This window comes from Danio rerio, chromosome 6 (genome assembly GCF_049306965.1).
Source record: "Danio rerio strain Tuebingen ecotype United States chromosome 6, GRCz12tu, whole genome shotgun sequence".
In the NCBI taxonomy this organism is placed as follows: Eukaryota; Metazoa; Chordata; class Actinopteri; order Cypriniformes; family Danionidae; genus Danio; species Danio rerio.
Genome location: NC_133181.1, coordinates 17,048,493 through 17,065,675, shown reverse-complemented (window position 1 = coordinate 17,065,675; position 17,183 = coordinate 17,048,493). Strand labels below are relative to the sequence as shown.

The following is a 17,183-nucleotide window of genomic DNA, read 5'->3' as shown; positions in this document are numbered from 1 at the left end:
CAAATACATTATAAACACAGTAAGTACATTGTATTTATTTTTTGATGTAAGTACATAGTAGTTAAGGACACTTAATATAAAGTGGGACCGAAAAAAATGAGAGGATGATCATGCGCATGATGAGACGCAGGCTTTCTTCACCCACTGATGAAGGCTTCAGGATGTTGCGCACAGCTGATGTGATGCGCACAAGAGTTTATAAAGCCTGCGTGCTCCTGTTTCCTTTTACAAAGCAATATTACCTATACTTACTACAGGGTCTAGCACAAACTAAATCATGTAAAACACCCATTATAATGACTTCAGGTGTGTAGTTAATTTCATACACTGTTTCAGCACTCTGGTCTATAAGAAAACCTGTAAGAACACACTTGACAAAACTTCTGTTTGCATTGTTAGACAAGTGATTTCTCAACCTGGTAATCTTTGTTCATGTTTTTGTTGCACTTTAATTGCTACTACCATAATAGCCTAGTTAAACTATGTGGGCCATTTATTTTGTGCTCCAATTTAAAATTTGTGGAACATCTTTGTGCTTTTTGGTATCATTATTGCTGCAAGCGTTCATTGATTTCAGCATCCGCTGTGCGGTGCACTTATAAGCTCCAATCAAGATTTATGTAGATTTGAAGCGATGATGTCAAACAATAACTGAAACTCTCTTCATGTCTTTTTCTATAGTACGGTGTGGACATCATGGCACGGGATGCTCACAGCAATACGGCATTGGCGTATGCACGACAAGCTAACAGTCAGGAGTGTATGGACGTGCTTCTTCAATACGGCTGTCCCGACGAGCGTTACCCGCTCATGGCCACGCCCAACCTGTCCCGCAGGAACAATAACCGCAATAACAGCTGCAGCAGCATGAACAGTGCAGTTATATGAGGAACAAAACACTCACATCCACCTCAACATGTATTCTGGCCCACACTCCTCCCTATACACACACACACCCCTTCATATGTACAGCTCCACCACTACATCACAATCATGACACTATAGCAGACCCCAACACTGATGATGATGACGATGATGATGAAGCAAAAATTAAAACCCTGCTCTTTGCTTTTCTGTCAGCGCCAGCTTAATCTACCAAGTGCATGTTGGGAGAATAGAGTGTGGATTTGGTAACTGATGGAGTCCAATGGATGACAAAGCAAGATGGGAGTGTGTGGGCAGTGTGGAGGATCTTCAAAAGAAGTCCCAGAGAACTCTGTATGTGTCCTGACTTTCATCTCCATATTCACATTGCTCTATCAATCTAGTTTATACTTTCAGACTTTAAATCTGTTCTGACTGTTTTTTTCTCAGCCGTTTAAGCTAGTATGTTCACTTTGTCCTCTCTCCTTTGTTTTTGAAGGAACACTCCACTTGTTTTGCGGAATATGCTTATTTTACAAGTCTGTTGTGTTTTACCAGTTTTGAATCTACTCAGGCGATCTACAGATCTGGCGGGAGCACATTTAGCTTAGCTTAGCATAAATCATTGTATCAGATTAGACCATTAGCTTCTCGCTCAAAAAAAAAAAAAAAAAGTTTAATAGTATTCTTTTTTTAAAGCTTGACTCCTCTGTAGTTTCATCCTGTAAATTTAAAAGTTGCTGTTCTGGCATAATAATCAAGAAACTGCGCTGCCATGCCAGCCATGATATTATGAAATGCTGTTACCTAGTTATCTAGCTGTGACTATTATCTTATCAACCTACAAAATAGCAAATATCTATTTTCCATCAGTCTTAGTACTTGATCTAACTACAGAATTGTCAAGCCTTAAATAGTAAAATTATCAAAAATTGGAGATGCTAATGGTTTAATCCAATTCAATGATCTATGCTAAGCTAAGCTAAAAGTAATCCCGCCAGGATATTGGCTGAATGAATTAAACAATGGTAAAACTAAACTGAGTATAAATCTACACTTAGACTTGAGACATAAATAAGCCTATTTGCAAAAAAAAAAAACAACAACAAAAAAACAAGTGGAGTGTTCCTTTAAGTCAGGGATGTCCATACTCGAGGGCCAGTGTCCTGCATATTTTAGTTCCAACCCTGATTCAACACACCTGAACTAGCTAATCAAGCTCTTTCAAAGTATACTAGAAACTTCCAGGGAGGTGTGTTGAGGGAAGTTGGAGTAAAGTATGCTGTACACCGGCCCTCCTGGATGGAATTTGGACACCACTGCTTTAAGTAGTGTGAAAGGAATGTCACCCCAATTTTGAGTCAAAACTTTGAGGTTTGAGTTTGACTTTTTACCCATTTTTGAGCAGCATTTGTCTTAGCACTCATTACTGGACCAACGGAAGATTCTTAAAGCCTTTTAAGATTTGCGTTTCTCCAAATTAAAAGGGAATTCAGTTTTAATTTTCACCAGCTTTGTTTTAGCACATCTTTTAACCAGCCAAACTGGCCTTATTTCTTGTCCATCAACTGACTTATTATTTACTTTAAGTGTACAGATTCAGAAGAACCACGTCATTGATTCAGAAGTTGGTTTTCCCCCTAATTTCCCCCTAGGACAAAAAAATCACAGGTAGGTTTGTAAGGTCTTATAGAATATCATAACACACAGGGCTTTTTGTCAAGCAAGAGACTGAAATCTGCTAATGGTGGCCGTCACTTTCATGCAGTCTCAGGTCATCTCACACTTTAACACTGTAGAGTCCTGAAGCTGGTGTATTCTATTGAAGAGAAGGACTCTTTGGGTCTTTAGTCCCAATCTGTACATACTCTCCAATCTTCTCTCTCACTCTGCGTTTTCTTGAAGTAGAGTACTAAATAGAGCAGTATTGAGGACAGCCCCCTGACGAAAGCGTTTATTATAAATATTTGACCTCACCCTCTTTTTTTAAGTTGTGCCTGTTTGAGGTATTGTCGTCTTTTTCTCTCAATGGTTTTTCATAACTTCGTTTTTCTCCTCGCCTTTATATTCTTCTTCTTTCTTGTGTTTCAAGGAGTATTAAAGCAATACAAAGCCAAAATTCAGCCAGGTAGATGGACAAGTAATCATTTTTCACCTTGTTCTTGGACGTCAATCCTGCCGCTGTTTTGTGTTTGTTTTTTTGAGAGATGTAAAGCCGATGTCAGTCTCAGGGCGTATATATATATATCATCACACAGGATCCCATGCAGGGTTTGAAATCGACTTGCTCCATAATATAGGCTTTGATCATTTAATCTCAGCTCCCATTGATTTAGCTCTTCACTAGGTAGTAGAAATGTGAAGGTACTCGATTTAGGGTTGGAGATGCGAGAGAGACTCTGTTGTAGAATAAATATATTCCACAATACAAGCGATATTGAAAGTCTTCAAGATAGTTGGTAGATATTTGGGATTGTGTAGAGAAAAGTAGCTATCCAAGCGTTCAGAGGACACCAGTGAGAATTGAAAAAAGCTTTGCGGGTAGAAACTACCAGAGGAACGTTTGAGTTGATTTTGCAGCTCCAAAAGGTGCCGTTTTTTCGTCTTGTATATAAACGTAGCAGGCCTTTAGAGGTTTTACCACAATGACCATTATTTATGACTAAATGCACTACAGATCAATCGTTGTGAAGAACCCACAATATAATGTCCACTTTGAATCCTTTCTGTGGAAGAACAGTCGTTTTTGTTTTCGATCTTTTTGCATGAACGGATGTAAATGTTCTCTTCTTTGTGTAAATGTCTTCGTCTTCATTAAACTGTACCCTGACAGGTGACGCTAAAGAGTCTGCCATTTTATTATGAAAACATCCTTTTATCAGCTTGTGAACGTTTTTTTTTTTTTGGTCGGCCTTTAATCTACTTTTTTTATCATCTATCCATGTTTTAACTGAATAAAGATAGCATGAATGAGCAAACGAGACAACAATCCAATGAATACTGCGACAGCAACCAAAGCATCACTTCACTCCCTTTTGAGTAAAAGCAATGCCATCAATTGGGGATTTTTATAAATACGTTCCAAGTTGCTTTAACATATCCTTGATTTTATTTCAGTTCCCGTTGCTTTGTGTAAATAGATGTAAAAAATGGAAGAATGCGTAGTGTTTGTTTACTTTTTTGTTTGCGTTTATTACCTCATTTCATCCACAGCCTCCGTGTTACGTTCGAACCCAAGAGACCCGTTTCATTATTTATGAATATGCTAATCTGTAAGAGGAGGAGCTTTTCTTTCTCTCACACTATTGGGTTTTGCATTCGTTCCTTTATTCAGTCCATTGGCATCCAAACGATCATTCTGATTGGAATTTATCGGTGTTGTATTTCTAATTATTATTGTTATTATATTGAGTTTGTGTCAGCTGTACAGTACTGTGTTGAAAAATTATATCTGATGCAGAGTCTTATACTGTAATGTGTCTCTTTTCAATAAAAAGCTTCTTAATATAATGTTCTCCTCTTGATTTTTACTCTTTTGTTTGTTTATATTTATGGGATTTGTGAGATTACATTTCTAAACATAATAGTTTTAATAACTAATTTTTAATAACTGACTATTTTTTTATCTTTGCCATGATGACAGTAAATAATATTTTACTTGATATTTTTCAGTATACTAGTATTCAGCTTTAAGTGACATTAAATGGCTTAAGTATGTTAATTAGGTTAATTATGTGAGTTGGGGTAATCAGGCAAGTAATTGTATAACAGTGGTTTGATCTGTAGACAATGAAAAAAAATCTAAATTAATGTTGAACATAAAATTAATATTTTTTTAAATTAAAAACTGCTTTTAATCTAGGTGAATTAACACAAATACGACTTTTTCCAGAAGAAAAAATATTATAGACTATACTGTGGACAAAGTCATTCCTCTGTTAAACATCATTTGGGAAATATTTAAAAAAAGAAATCAAAATTTCTTTTTAGAAAATTTTGCAAATAGGGAAAGCTAGGAAACTTCCCAGAAGTGAAAAGAAACTTCGACCAATCAAACACCGACTTATCCAGATGGTCATAAAAGAATCCAGAACAACATCTAAAGAATTGAATTAAACTCAGTGTGTTCAAGATTCAACTATAATAAAAGAGACTGGGCAAAAAAGTGGTATTCAGTTTGGAGGCAAAAGCCACTGCTGAGCAAAAAGCACAACAGAAAATGACTCTTGTTTATCCCAAAGACTTTCTGACAAATTTTCTGTGCACTGACAAGGCAGAACATAAACTTTTAGAAAGGCATGTGTCCTGCTACCAACACAGCATTTCGTAAAAAGAACATCTACCAACAGTCATGCATGGTTGTGGTATTGAGATGGTCTGGATCTAAAGGCATTGATGACTTCCTATAATTGATGGAACCATCAGTTCTGCTCTTTATCACAAAACCCTGTAGGTGAATGTCTGGGTGACCTCAAGCTCAAGCACACTTAAGTTCTGCTGCAGGACAGTGATCTAAAACCCACCAGCAAGCCCAGCACTGAGTGGCTCAAGAAAAACAAAGGAAAAGTTTTGAAATGGCCAAGTCAAAATCCAGAGATGCTGTTGAACAGCCTTTAAACAGTCCATTCATGCTCAACTCCAGTAATATAACTGAATTTAAACAATTTTACAAAGACAAATGAGTCAAAAATTCTCCACAGTGATGTGAATTACTCTGCATGTTATCGCTAATGCTTGATTGCAGTTAATGCTGCAAAATCACGGCCAACAGGTTATTAGATTAAGGGGCAATTACTTAAATTATCTGATCTGATTTATGATCTGAATGATTCAAGTGTTACAAATATGCCAACATTTGAGCAAAAACTTAAATAAATAAAAAAGACTATATATAATATATAACTTTACAATAACAATCACGTTTATTCATATGATGTTATTGCCCTTTACTCAATAGCTATATTATAGTTGATAAATCTAATATAAGTTATAATGAAGTAGTACTCTAAAGTTACACATCTAAATCTACAATATGTCCTTACAGTCATGTGAAAAAAATGTGGACATCCTATGAAAGCCTGGGTGTTATTTAAAGATTTTTAATATAGTTAATTAATCTCAAAAATAAAAACAAAAAGTTTATTTAACCAATTTTACAAGAATGCATATTCTGAGGTAAACGTTAGGACACCCTACCCTTTAACGGCCTTTGGCTGAAATACCTGCAGGGGGCCATTTCTTGTAGCCATCTACTAGTCTAGGCCACTATTCAATGCAGAATTCTTTCAGCTGTGGGATGTTTGAGGGGTTTCTTGTATGTACAGCTTGTTTCAAGTCACCCCACAGCATCTCAATAGGATTAAGGTCTGGGCTTTTGCCATTCCATAATTTTTAGCCAGTCCTTGATTGATTTATGTTTTTGTCTGTTTTAGGTCATTGTCAAGTCCTGTTGCAGTTTCATCTTTTTTCAGACAGATACTTTCAAGTGGTTCTAAAGCCCCCTGATACACTTTAGAGTTCATGATGGATTCTTTGATGGTGAGCTGACCAAGTCCTGCTGCAGCAAAGCAACCCCAAACTATGACCACCTTCATGCTTCACATTTGGTATGAGGTTCTTTTCCTGGAATGCTGTCTAAATAATTCAATTTTGGACTCATCTGTTGCACACCTCCCATGAAAACTTGTGCAGTCTCTTTCTGATTGTAGAGACATGCACTTTCACATCAACAGTAGCCAGAGCCTGCTGTAGGTCCCATAAAGACATTTTAGGGTTTTTGGAGAGCTCTTTTAGTATCTTGCGGTCTGCTCTCGAGGAAAGCCCTCCACTTGTAGATTATTTTACAGACAGTGGAATGGCTCATTTTGAAGTCGTTAGAGGTCTTTTTAAATCCTTTACCAGCATCTTAGGCTGCTACAGATATTTTTCTGAAGGCCTCAGACAGCTCTTTTGCTCTCTCCATGGTGCTCACGCTCACTTCAACAGTCAGGAGCACACCAAAATAAATCTCAGAGGTTTAGAAAGGGCAAGCCTTGTTCAAAATGCTGAGTAATTATTTACTAATATCGTGCATCTTATGTGGTATATCTTTGTGTGATTTGAGCCGTATTGTGAATAAATGGGAGGGTATTCAAACTTTTTTCCTCAGTTAGACTAATAACTGGACTTCTAGTGGATCATTTGGAAAAGTGGCAGAAGGTAGATTTTTCAGATGAATAATCTGTTGAACGTCGTCCTAATCAGCACAAATACTGCAGAAGACCTATTGGAACCCGCATAGACTCAAGATTCTTATAGAAAACAGTCAAGTTTGGTGACAGAAAAATCATGGTTTGGGGTTACATTCAGTAGGGGGTGTGCAGAAGGGATGGCAACATCAACAGCCTGAGGTATCAAGACATTTGTGCTGCCCATTACATTACAAAGATGTTCTAGATGAACTCTGCAAGAAAGCTTCCTTTGCCGTTCCAGATGACTTTATTAATAAGTGATTTGAGTCATTGCAGAGATGTATGGATGCAGTTGTCCAAGCTCATGGGAGTCATACACAATCTTCATTATTTTTCCACTTTATATGCTATACGGTACTTTATTTTTGTTAAGTGACAAGACTTTTATCTAAGCAAAGTCAGACCTTACTGTCCTAATTAAATAATTAAAAATCAAGGCATAATCATATTTTATTGTGGGTAAATAAGCGTAATCTAGACGCCTTTGCCTTTCATATAAGCCACTTCTGATACCAAATGATCAACTAGAAGTCAAGTTATTATTTGTTGTTCCTAAAACTTGGATAAGCGACAAAACTTTTGTCAGGTAGTGTACTTGAATTATAATTTTTTTTGTTTTAATTGTTTAGGTACCTCATTATTGCAGTATTGTTAAAATTGAGATTTAATAACCATATTTAAAAAAAGCTTACAAAATACCCAGGCTTTTATTTCAGACGTAAAATACCAAACGATTGTTTTCCTCAAATTGTCTGCTAAGTATCTCCCGTGCACATGTATGTTCAGTGGAGTCTGTCAGCGGGTGCGCTGGGCTCTCTGGCCTCCGCAGAGCAGATGAAGGCGTTAGAGTCGACTCACTGTGTCTCTAATGAGATAAAGATCCTCTAATCCCCTTCTCATCCTCTCCTGCTCAGGAAGAGCCGCAGATCCACAAAGCATCTGAGGAGGGGATGCAGAGCTCAGATCTGCCCCCACAAAAGCCCCCTGACCGGGAGGACAAAAGAGGCCTCAGCAGCCCAGGAAAACAGATGTAATTAAAGAGATTAGACAAGGCAGAAGGAGAGAAAAGAGCAATCTGAAGAAAGAGGAAATGTTTCGTGCTTGAGAGGGGAAGTGGGAGCGCGATTAGAAGTTGGTGGCAGGAAGTGTGTTTGTTTTCTTATAATTCCCTTCACAAACATTTGCCGCTTGTAAGCTGTCGAGGGTTGACAGGAGCTGTGGGAAATGAAGCCTCAGGAAAAACTCTTTTTCATGCACCTGCCAGATTTGAAAATCTTTTTTCAATCTCATGTAAAGGAAACAGCTAGTATTTACATTTCTTTTGTTGCACTTGATCAATTTGGTGAAAATGGCAACTACAAACACATTTTAAAGGCTGTTTTTCTCTCATGTGTTCCCTGTACACAGTCTTAATTCACCACTTCGGCAGAATTTACAGCAAACATCACAGTTTTAACTTTAGTTTTATTCTATAAACTATCATACAAATGTTAGTGTTTGGAAATTGAAATTGATATTTCACCTGAAAGCTGAATAAGTAATCTTCATTAGTACAGAATAATATTTGACTTAGAATAAACTATATTAATAAACAATAAATCTGTTTTTTAAAAAGAATTAATATTGAGAAAATTTCCTTCAAAGCGGTCTATATTTCTAATCGTTAAATTGAGTTTGGATGTTTCTAAATGTCTTTATCAAACATGATCTTTTTAAATGGATTTATGATATTATAAACATGATTTAAATATATAATTTTACTTTTTTAGTGATGAATAAGTTCCTTTTGTTGCTTTAAAGTGAAACAACTGAAGACAAATGTAGAAGGCTGAAAAAAATGCTCAGTGTCTCAGTTTGTTCACTTATAATTTTCCCGATTGTATATTTTATTCTGTAAAAAATATATAGATTTTAATTTTTATTTCTCTCCATTTTTTTTTTTTAATTATGTAGTTAAAAAATTCCCCAAATTTTCTTTATTTTTTTTTCACTCTAAATGTCGAATAGTGGCTCAATCCAGCGTTTATATTTTGGTGCTATAAATGCATAAAAATGAGTACATATTTAATGACAAAATGGCTCATTTGCATATTTAAATTTCAGATTTTCGAAATGTGCGAATACTGAAAATTCCTACAAATCTTAATATAATCAATCAGCTGGAGAAGTATGGTAATAACTATTGTTTTTTTTTGTTTTTTTTACCCTGTTCACCTGCAGTGACTTGTCTTAAAATATCAGTGGTGCTCCAGAAGCAGCAAAGCCTGAAGCATCTTGTCCAGATCTACTCTGATCATCTCTCATCATAAATCAGTTCCACTTAGAGATCCAATGAGGCAAAGCACTGGTTCAGTGCATTAACAGAGCTGTTCATCTATCATGATATGTGTGTGTTCTCTCTCTCTCTCACACACACACACACACACACACACACACACACACACACAATAATGGCATTAGAAATGCTAGAGAAGCCCTGAAATGAGGCGTGAGCTGCACCATCATGTTGTGATGATAATCCAAATGTTCAGAGAGAAAGAGCTGGAAAATCACATCCTCTAATCCTGCCGTTCAGAGACAGACGTGCTGTAAGATCTTCTCTGTGAGCGTCTGCTACTATAACGTCTGTTAGAATTCAATATATCTCTGCTACAAATGAAAAGAGATCTACAACTGATCCCTGAACTGTGCGAATGAACGTACTTGACAACCAGTTCTAGGATGAGTTTTGGCACTAACATAAAAGATTTTTAATTGCATTCACGCATTCGCTATAATCAAATACAGTTGGTCAGAATTATTAGCCCCCCTGTTTATTTTTTCCCCAATTTCTGTTTAACGTAGAGAAGATTTTTTTTCAACACATTTCTAAACATAATAGTTTTGATAACTCATTTCTAATAACTGATTTATTTTATCTTTGTCATGATGACAAATAATATTTAATTATATTTTTAATTATAAATAATATTTGACTAGATATTTTAAGACACTTCTATGCAGCTTAAAGTGACATTTAAAGGCTTAACTAGGTTAACTAGGCAGGTTAGGGTAATTCGGCAAGTTATTGTATAACGATAGTTTGTTCTATCGACTATCGAAAAAAATATAGCTTAAAGGGGCTGATAATTTTAAAATGGTGTTTAAAAAATGTAAAACTGCTTTTATTCTAGCTGAAATAAAGCAAATAAGACTTTCTCTAGAAGAAGAATTATCAGACATACTGTGAAAATTTCCTTGCTCTGTTAACATCATGTAAGAAATATTTTAAAAAGAAAATAAATTCAAAGGGGGGCAAATAATTCTGACTTCAACTGTATATCTGTTCATCATCACCCCATATTCATCCTTATTTTACCAGAAACATTTTCATTCCATAAATCCCTATTATATAAACATATTCATAAAATAGCAAATAAAACTGCACACAAATGTGTTTAGTAAACATGAAAAGTGTAATTTTTGAAGAATTCTCAGTGTGTCGTTCAGCAATTCAACATTTTGTGTGATTAAATGATTGATTATTTTGACTTTTTCAAATGTTTTTTTTTTCTGATATGATTATGATATGGGGACAGAATATATTAAATATCTGAGTAAAATGCCTTTTAAAACATGAAAATCCAACTTTTAATCAAAAGGTAGTCCCCTTTACTTCATGACTAAATATATTATATTTTATATTATTACATTAAATGAATCACACATGTTCTGTCATTTAACATTGATATGATAACAAAATAAATAAAAAGACATAACATGTTAAATATAATAAACAAATCTGAGAATCTGTAAATTTGGCATATATTTATATATGATTTGTTGGTTATTTAATCCTCATTTCTGATTGACTACACTGCAGCGTTAAAACTCACCTGTTCTCACTCAAAATATTTTAAAATGTCAAATTATAAATGCCAGTTGTGTGTGTGTGTGTGTGTGTGTGTGTGTGTGTCTGTCTGTCTGTCTGTCTGTCTGTCTGTCTGTCTGTCTGTCTGTGGGGTGGGGGTGACCAATATAGAAAAAAAAATTGCATCTAAGCATTGAATTTTTGTGTATCCAAAAAATAACACAATGTTATAAATTAGAAATTTGTTGATGTGAATATTTTATAAACCTTTTAAAATCAGATACTATATTACACTTTTCCCTGATTACACTACTGCTCTAATCAACAAATATTAGTGTATTTATTTATTTAATGTTTCATTTTGTTTAGTATAAATTTTCCTGAAGTTTTACAGCTTATGTGTGTGTGTATGTGTTTCTCTCTGGCGGTGCAGTCTGTGCTCTCCGTCAGGATTAATCATTGGAGGTTAATTTGACGTTGTTAATTTAGTACAGGAGGGACAGGCTGGAGTGAAAAGCTGAGGCTCGACTCAATCCCCTCGGGCCCATTTATCTGTCAGACGCCACGGCCGGCCTTGATTACAATTTGCCAAAAAATTCATTAGAGTTTAGGAAAATGTCAGATCTTTCCTTCTCTCCCTACGTCAGCTCCTCTAGAAACACCTTTCAGCTCGCTTTTCGTGTCGCTTATTATATGCATGAATGTAGAGTCTGTTTTCTGACTTCATCATGCACCATTGCATCATTGTTATTATTTTGTGTGTGTGGCACTGATGATGTCTGATCTACTGCAATGCTCAGGACCTGCATTATACAACAATAAATCTGCTACCAACAATAATTCACTTCCCCTGGGAGGATACATTAGTATTGCAGTTTAATAATAATTAACAACTGCAGTAGAAAGAACTATGTTTCAATGATTTTACTAATTTCACCCTGATTAGTAAAAACTATTTTGTTTAGATTTTTTAAAATGGCTGATTCAGTATTGATTTTCAAAAGCCATGAATCCATTTAAAGAGTTCAGATGCAAAAAAACATCTAATGTTCTTCTAAAATGAGCATTTCTTTCAGCCTCTCAGTGTGTCCACTTATTTTAATTTAAAGACAATACAAGGAAGCTATTCTTTGCCATAAGACTGGAATTACTCAATTTACACACTGCAACATGAGGAAAATGCTCATTTTAGGAGAAAATTTCAGGTGGCACTTGAAGGTTTTTGCTTCTGAACTCTTCTTTTGTTCCCATATTCTATATTCCAATTCTGACTGAATAAAAAAGTGATTGGTTCCTGAAATAAAATGTGGACCATAAATAAAAAGTGTTTAATTGATTAACTTTCCATTTGTAAACTCATGTTTGTTGTTCATTTCTGCAATTATCAAAAGCTTGTTTTAAATGTATTCACTGTATATCATCAAGAATTGAAAATTTAACCAAGAACTTAATCAAACTGAAATCATCGATCTTGCAAAGCAGATTAAAATCAAGGCATCTGAATCTATATCAAGACTCAGTAAGGATTTTAAATAATTACGCATTGTCCTTTTTTGTAATTCGTATTTTTAGAATTGGACACTGTTTGACCAGAATCAAATCGTCTTTTACCAAATATTTCCCAATTTGTGTTTGATTTAAAAGCTTAAATAAAAATGTAAATGCTTATTATCATCATTATTATTGTTAATAGGCCATTATTATTGTTAGCATTAGTAGTGTAATATCTTTAAAAAATATATTTTCATGATAAGGTAAATATTTTCTACATTTTTAAAGGGTTAAATATCAATTGTTAATCTATTCCATTTGTATATAATAATGATGTGTTTTTGTGTGCTTGCATTTATGTAATAACTGTGTAGAAATTACAAAGTCTTAATTGACATTATACTGACTTGAATCTCGTTTTTAATAAGTCATATTTGGGGAAAACGAGCTCAATGAGTCTCTTTACACCGTTGAATATGACATAATTGTTTCAAAGCTAAATATGTAGATAAAGTAATACTCTTCTAAAAATAAAGGCAGATAAAGTCTTAGGCTATAATAAGATTATAATTGATTACATAACCTGCGAATTTTAAAGAGCAACGATAATACTTTGTCCCCTCTCGTATTGCATTGTAACCGCAGAGGCTGTTTACAAATTTCGGTTTGATTTACATTTGCGTCTCAAGGATTCCGTCGTGTCCCGCATGGCTCGAACAGGCTCGTTATTCCTCATCCTATAAAACGAAGCAGGTCGAGTAAAGTGAGTCGGAGATCAAGGCTGACATGCGGCTGTGAGTCTCTCACCCTGACCCTCAAATCCATTCACGAAGCACATCCTCCTGTCACAAAACTCCACCATCCACAAACTGACATGATTTCCCATCATCTGCACTAACAGAGCTCGAACTGAGCCCTATAGCCAACAGATGGCGAAAACTTTATAATGTAATAAGAAATAATTACCATATAAATGTTACAAATAATAATTACATATAATTGCTGTTGTTTTTATAAATGTTATTCATCTGTAAACTGTTTTAAAATATACAAATTCATATTTGAAGTTGACTAAACAATTAAAATTAAGCAGAAGTCTTTCGATTGTTTGAGATTGGTTTGAGGTAATTATTTTGTTAGCCCAAGCTATAAACACCGTTTTGGTTATTTTTCCCGAAAAACTTGCGCGTTGCATTTTAAAAAAAGACAAATTTCTTTACAATTGTTTATGGTCCAGCTTTAATCCACACAATATTCTGAAGTAAACTCATGATAAAACGTTAGCAGGTTTTCTTCTCACAATATTAAATAAATTAGCAGCGTGCCCGTGATGTCTTAAATGGTTACAGAAAAGGGAAACGAATGCAAGAAAACAAAACAAAGCAAAACGTTAAAATAATAGATTTGACCATAAAAAGAAAAGCACATTTTTTTAAACAGGTTGTTTTTTTAAATCCGAGGGAATGGTGTTAACTTGACTATTAATTGAATTATATCATGTGCTTCAGCAGAGACCAGAAGTGCTCCTTTTGGGATAATGTTCATCTCTGCCAATAAACACACGAACTAGACAGTCACACAAAGCTAAACGTAAAACCAATTATCTCTTTTAAATACACAGTGGAATATCAATAACTAAAATGTGTTCGTGATTTGGTCCAAAGTCGGAAATAAAACAGCAGTTTTCTCCCAGTAAGAGGTCTTAGTTTGAAGCTTTCTTTCGAGCTTCTTTTTCCACGGAAATGATATTTATATATGGCACAAACTATCAGCCAAACTGTCACTTGTTTCCTCTCAAGAAAAGGTTGGTCATATTAAGTATTGGCCGATTTAAGTCTCCAATTTGTCCTGTGGAAACTAAAGCCCTGTGTATCAAGGTCGGGCCTGTTCTAACTGTTGGTGTTGGCTGCGTATCGCAAACCGACTAACATGCACCGGAATGGGCACCACAATTTTGGGGTTTCTGGATGGCTCTCCGGTTTTGCTGTTGACGTTGCCCGCTTTGACCCGTTTCCACTTGGCTCTCCGGTTCTGAAACCAGATCTTGACCTGCACCTCGCTGAGCTTTAAGGCGTGCGCGATTTGCGAGCGTTCTGTGAGGGACAGATATTTCTTACAGTGAAACTCCTTCTCCAGTTCCAACAGTTGCTCGCTCGTAAAAGCGGTCCTCCTTCTCCGATTTTTCCCAGTGGATGTGGTGTTCCCGGCCCCATTCCCACCGTGAACGCCGTCGTCCAGACCTCCGCTGCCGTCTCCGTCTTCTTTCTGACACATGGCGTTCCCGGGCCCGTTATCATCGGAGCTGTAATCTAAATCACTGTCCATGGAGAAGCTCTCGTCTTTCCTGTGACAATCATCCTCCTTCGAGTCGTCTTTGCTGTGACCTCGCACTGTATGACAGTGAGGAAAAACAAGCAGAATTATAATTCTTTCCCAAGAAGAATGTAAAGTAGAATGAAACACAATACATTATTTAAAACATGATTTTATTTTTGAATATTGTGAACAATAAAAAACAAGTTGTGTTCGTGTAAGAATAAATCTCGTCTTGTCTCGCAACACGCTTGTCCGGTTTATTGCTGCCACTTTTACGCGCAATTACGCACGGTGATGGATCCCTTAGGAAAGTAGTTTGTACACCTCAAAACAAGATTTCTTGAACTTGATCTAAAATTGTTCCCCGTTCCACATCTCTTGCGATCGTCTTTTTATATAGATTTTGGCTAAACTTAATTTAACTTATTTTTCTTGAATCTAAAAGTGAGCTTTAGATCATGTCGATTTCTTTAGCCTACGTTGCAGTCACAGGCCAGGACTACATTTATTTCACTCTGCATACATATAAATGATCCAGGCGACAGTGAATTTTGCTTACAGTTTTATGGACATTTGAACACCGCTGGCCTTCCAATCCCTCAATTAAAGCGAGCTAATTTAGTCACTGATGGCAGCTCGGCCTCAGGCACTATTCCCTCAAAATCTTCATAGGGGCTTTTAATTTACGTGTTTGACACTGAATTCCTTATTGTACGGATTTGTATAATTATTTCTGTCCTACATTTTTGACCCTCCTCGGTGCAACTAAATTATTTTTTAAGTTGGAAAATGTATTCTAGCTTACAGAAAGCGGTTTAAGAGTAGCCAACCATTTATTTCAAACACGAGACGTTACGAATATTGAATAATAAATAATTTAAATTATTTTAAGATTAGCTTTTAAAAACATTTTATTTTTAATTGGAGAACGCATAAATCAGTAACCTGCCAGTTTCACTTATGGCGTTTTTAAACATACAAATTTCATTTATAAAGACTTTTAAAATCCGTTGTCTATGTTAGTTTAATATAAAAGTATTCACTGTGAAAACAATTGCGTGCAGAGTTTAGTCTCACCTGTAGAGGTGTGTACGGACTGCGAATCGTGGAAGGACGGAATGCTCGTCGAATCTTTCGTCGCAAACGTTTTCCCATCCTCTCCATCCAAACGAATATCCTGAGATTTGTCGAACATGGCGTGAATAGACTGAGAGCCGAGCTTCCTCGCCGCGTCTTGGTGCTGTTGGGACGGCGAGGAGGAGAAGCCGCCGGGTAACGTGGCCATTAGCGTGGATGTGAGTGCCATGCCCTGCGCCAGGCTGGAGCAGAAGCTGCTGGGTAAGCCCGGGATCGGGTGGTGCGGATGGGTCGTAGGGAGAGCGCTTTGGGGGAGTGTTGGAGGGGGTGGAGGAGGCGGCGGAGGAAGCACCACTGACCGGTATGGCATGAACATGGGATAACCTGTGTACACGAAATGTCCCGGACTGGGCTGCGGCGGACCGCCGATGAGCGAGTCAATGCTGAATGCAGTGGTGCTTCCCACCGGACGCTGCATCATCATGAACGGTGTGCTGAAAGCTGCACTCATATGATCTAATGTGGACAATTTCTGAAGTCCTGAAGTCTGGGAGAAGCTTTCTCCACTGCGCTTCTCAGATTGGAATCTCACTGCTGGACAGCGTCATACACTGACACTCTCTGAGCTTTTGGTAATCCTCTGAACGATTCTGTGTGTGCGGTTCATAAAACCGTTGCATCTGTTTCTTCTTCCTCGATTCAGAGCCAGTTCGCCGTAAGAACAGAGCGAGACAAGTGCATTGAAACACAGACAACTCCCTGGCTGAGAAAAGTCTGGGCGAGAAAAAGGTCGAGCATCTCACATGAGCTTTATCGTCCTCCCTTGAGTTATTTCAGCGTCCTTGTCCCTTCTGCTTGGCCGCGTTTCATTTCGACCTGATGGAAGTCACAATAAATTGCTCCTCGCAGCATCAGCTGTGATCATCAACTGAAGTGTGAGTTTGAATTACGCTCCTTCGGTTTAAGCGTCTCCACCATGAGCTCTGGCCGCGCCCACCGCGCCTCCGCGCCTGCTATTGGTCTGCTCTCCTCCGGTTACGTGAAGCTGTCCTGACGCGCCGGAGCCTCGAGCGCTGCTGCTGTCTCTTAAATTAGAACGTCACTAACACAGTCTCACATTCCCAAACAGTCAAAACAAGAATCATGTGAGACGTGATCTGATGCGTATTTTTCGGCTCTGCGATGGATTATGGTTGTGTTAATGCAATCTGTATAATGTAAACCATACGTACAGTATGGTCAGAGTGTTTGCATACTCTAACATGTCATTTTGTAAATATCTTTTAAAAATTACAAAGCAAAAAAAAAAAAAAAGCAAATCTAAAATTCCTACTTTAGAATTTTGATAACACTTT

At 36.7% G+C, this 17,183-nt stretch overlaps 2 protein-coding genes across 12 annotated transcripts in view; one reads left to right on the top strand and one right to left on the bottom strand.

Moving 5' to 3' along the window:
• The window catches only part of agap1 (ArfGAP with GTPase domain, ankyrin repeat and PH domain 1), a 348,474-nt gene extending 346,678 nt beyond the window's left edge, over positions 1-1,796 (top strand). For 9 of the 11 annotated variants that reach the window (XR_012407728.1, XM_001921491.9, XM_009302288.5 and 6 more), the window contains one exon: positions 682-1,796. Coding sequence is in view for 8 of the 11 variants with exons in the window: in XM_001921491.9 (XP_001921526.3) it covers positions 682-888 (207 nt within the window). In the remaining 3 variants the exon portion in view is untranslated. The remainder of the gene's footprint in view (positions 1-681) is intronic. The other 2 variants (XR_012407727.1, XR_012407726.1) reach the window with 1 other exon arrangement.
• An 11,854-nt stretch (positions 1,797-13,650) lies between these two features.
• gbx2 (gastrulation brain homeobox 2) lies at positions 13,651-16,751 on the bottom strand. The gene is given in 2 exon segments (NM_152964.1): positions 13,651-14,825; positions 15,829-16,751. Coding segments are annotated over 2 exon segments (1,029 nt in total). The 5' UTR covers positions 16,340-16,751; the 3' UTR covers positions 13,651-14,307.
• Positions 16,752-17,183: the final 432 nt, after the last annotated feature.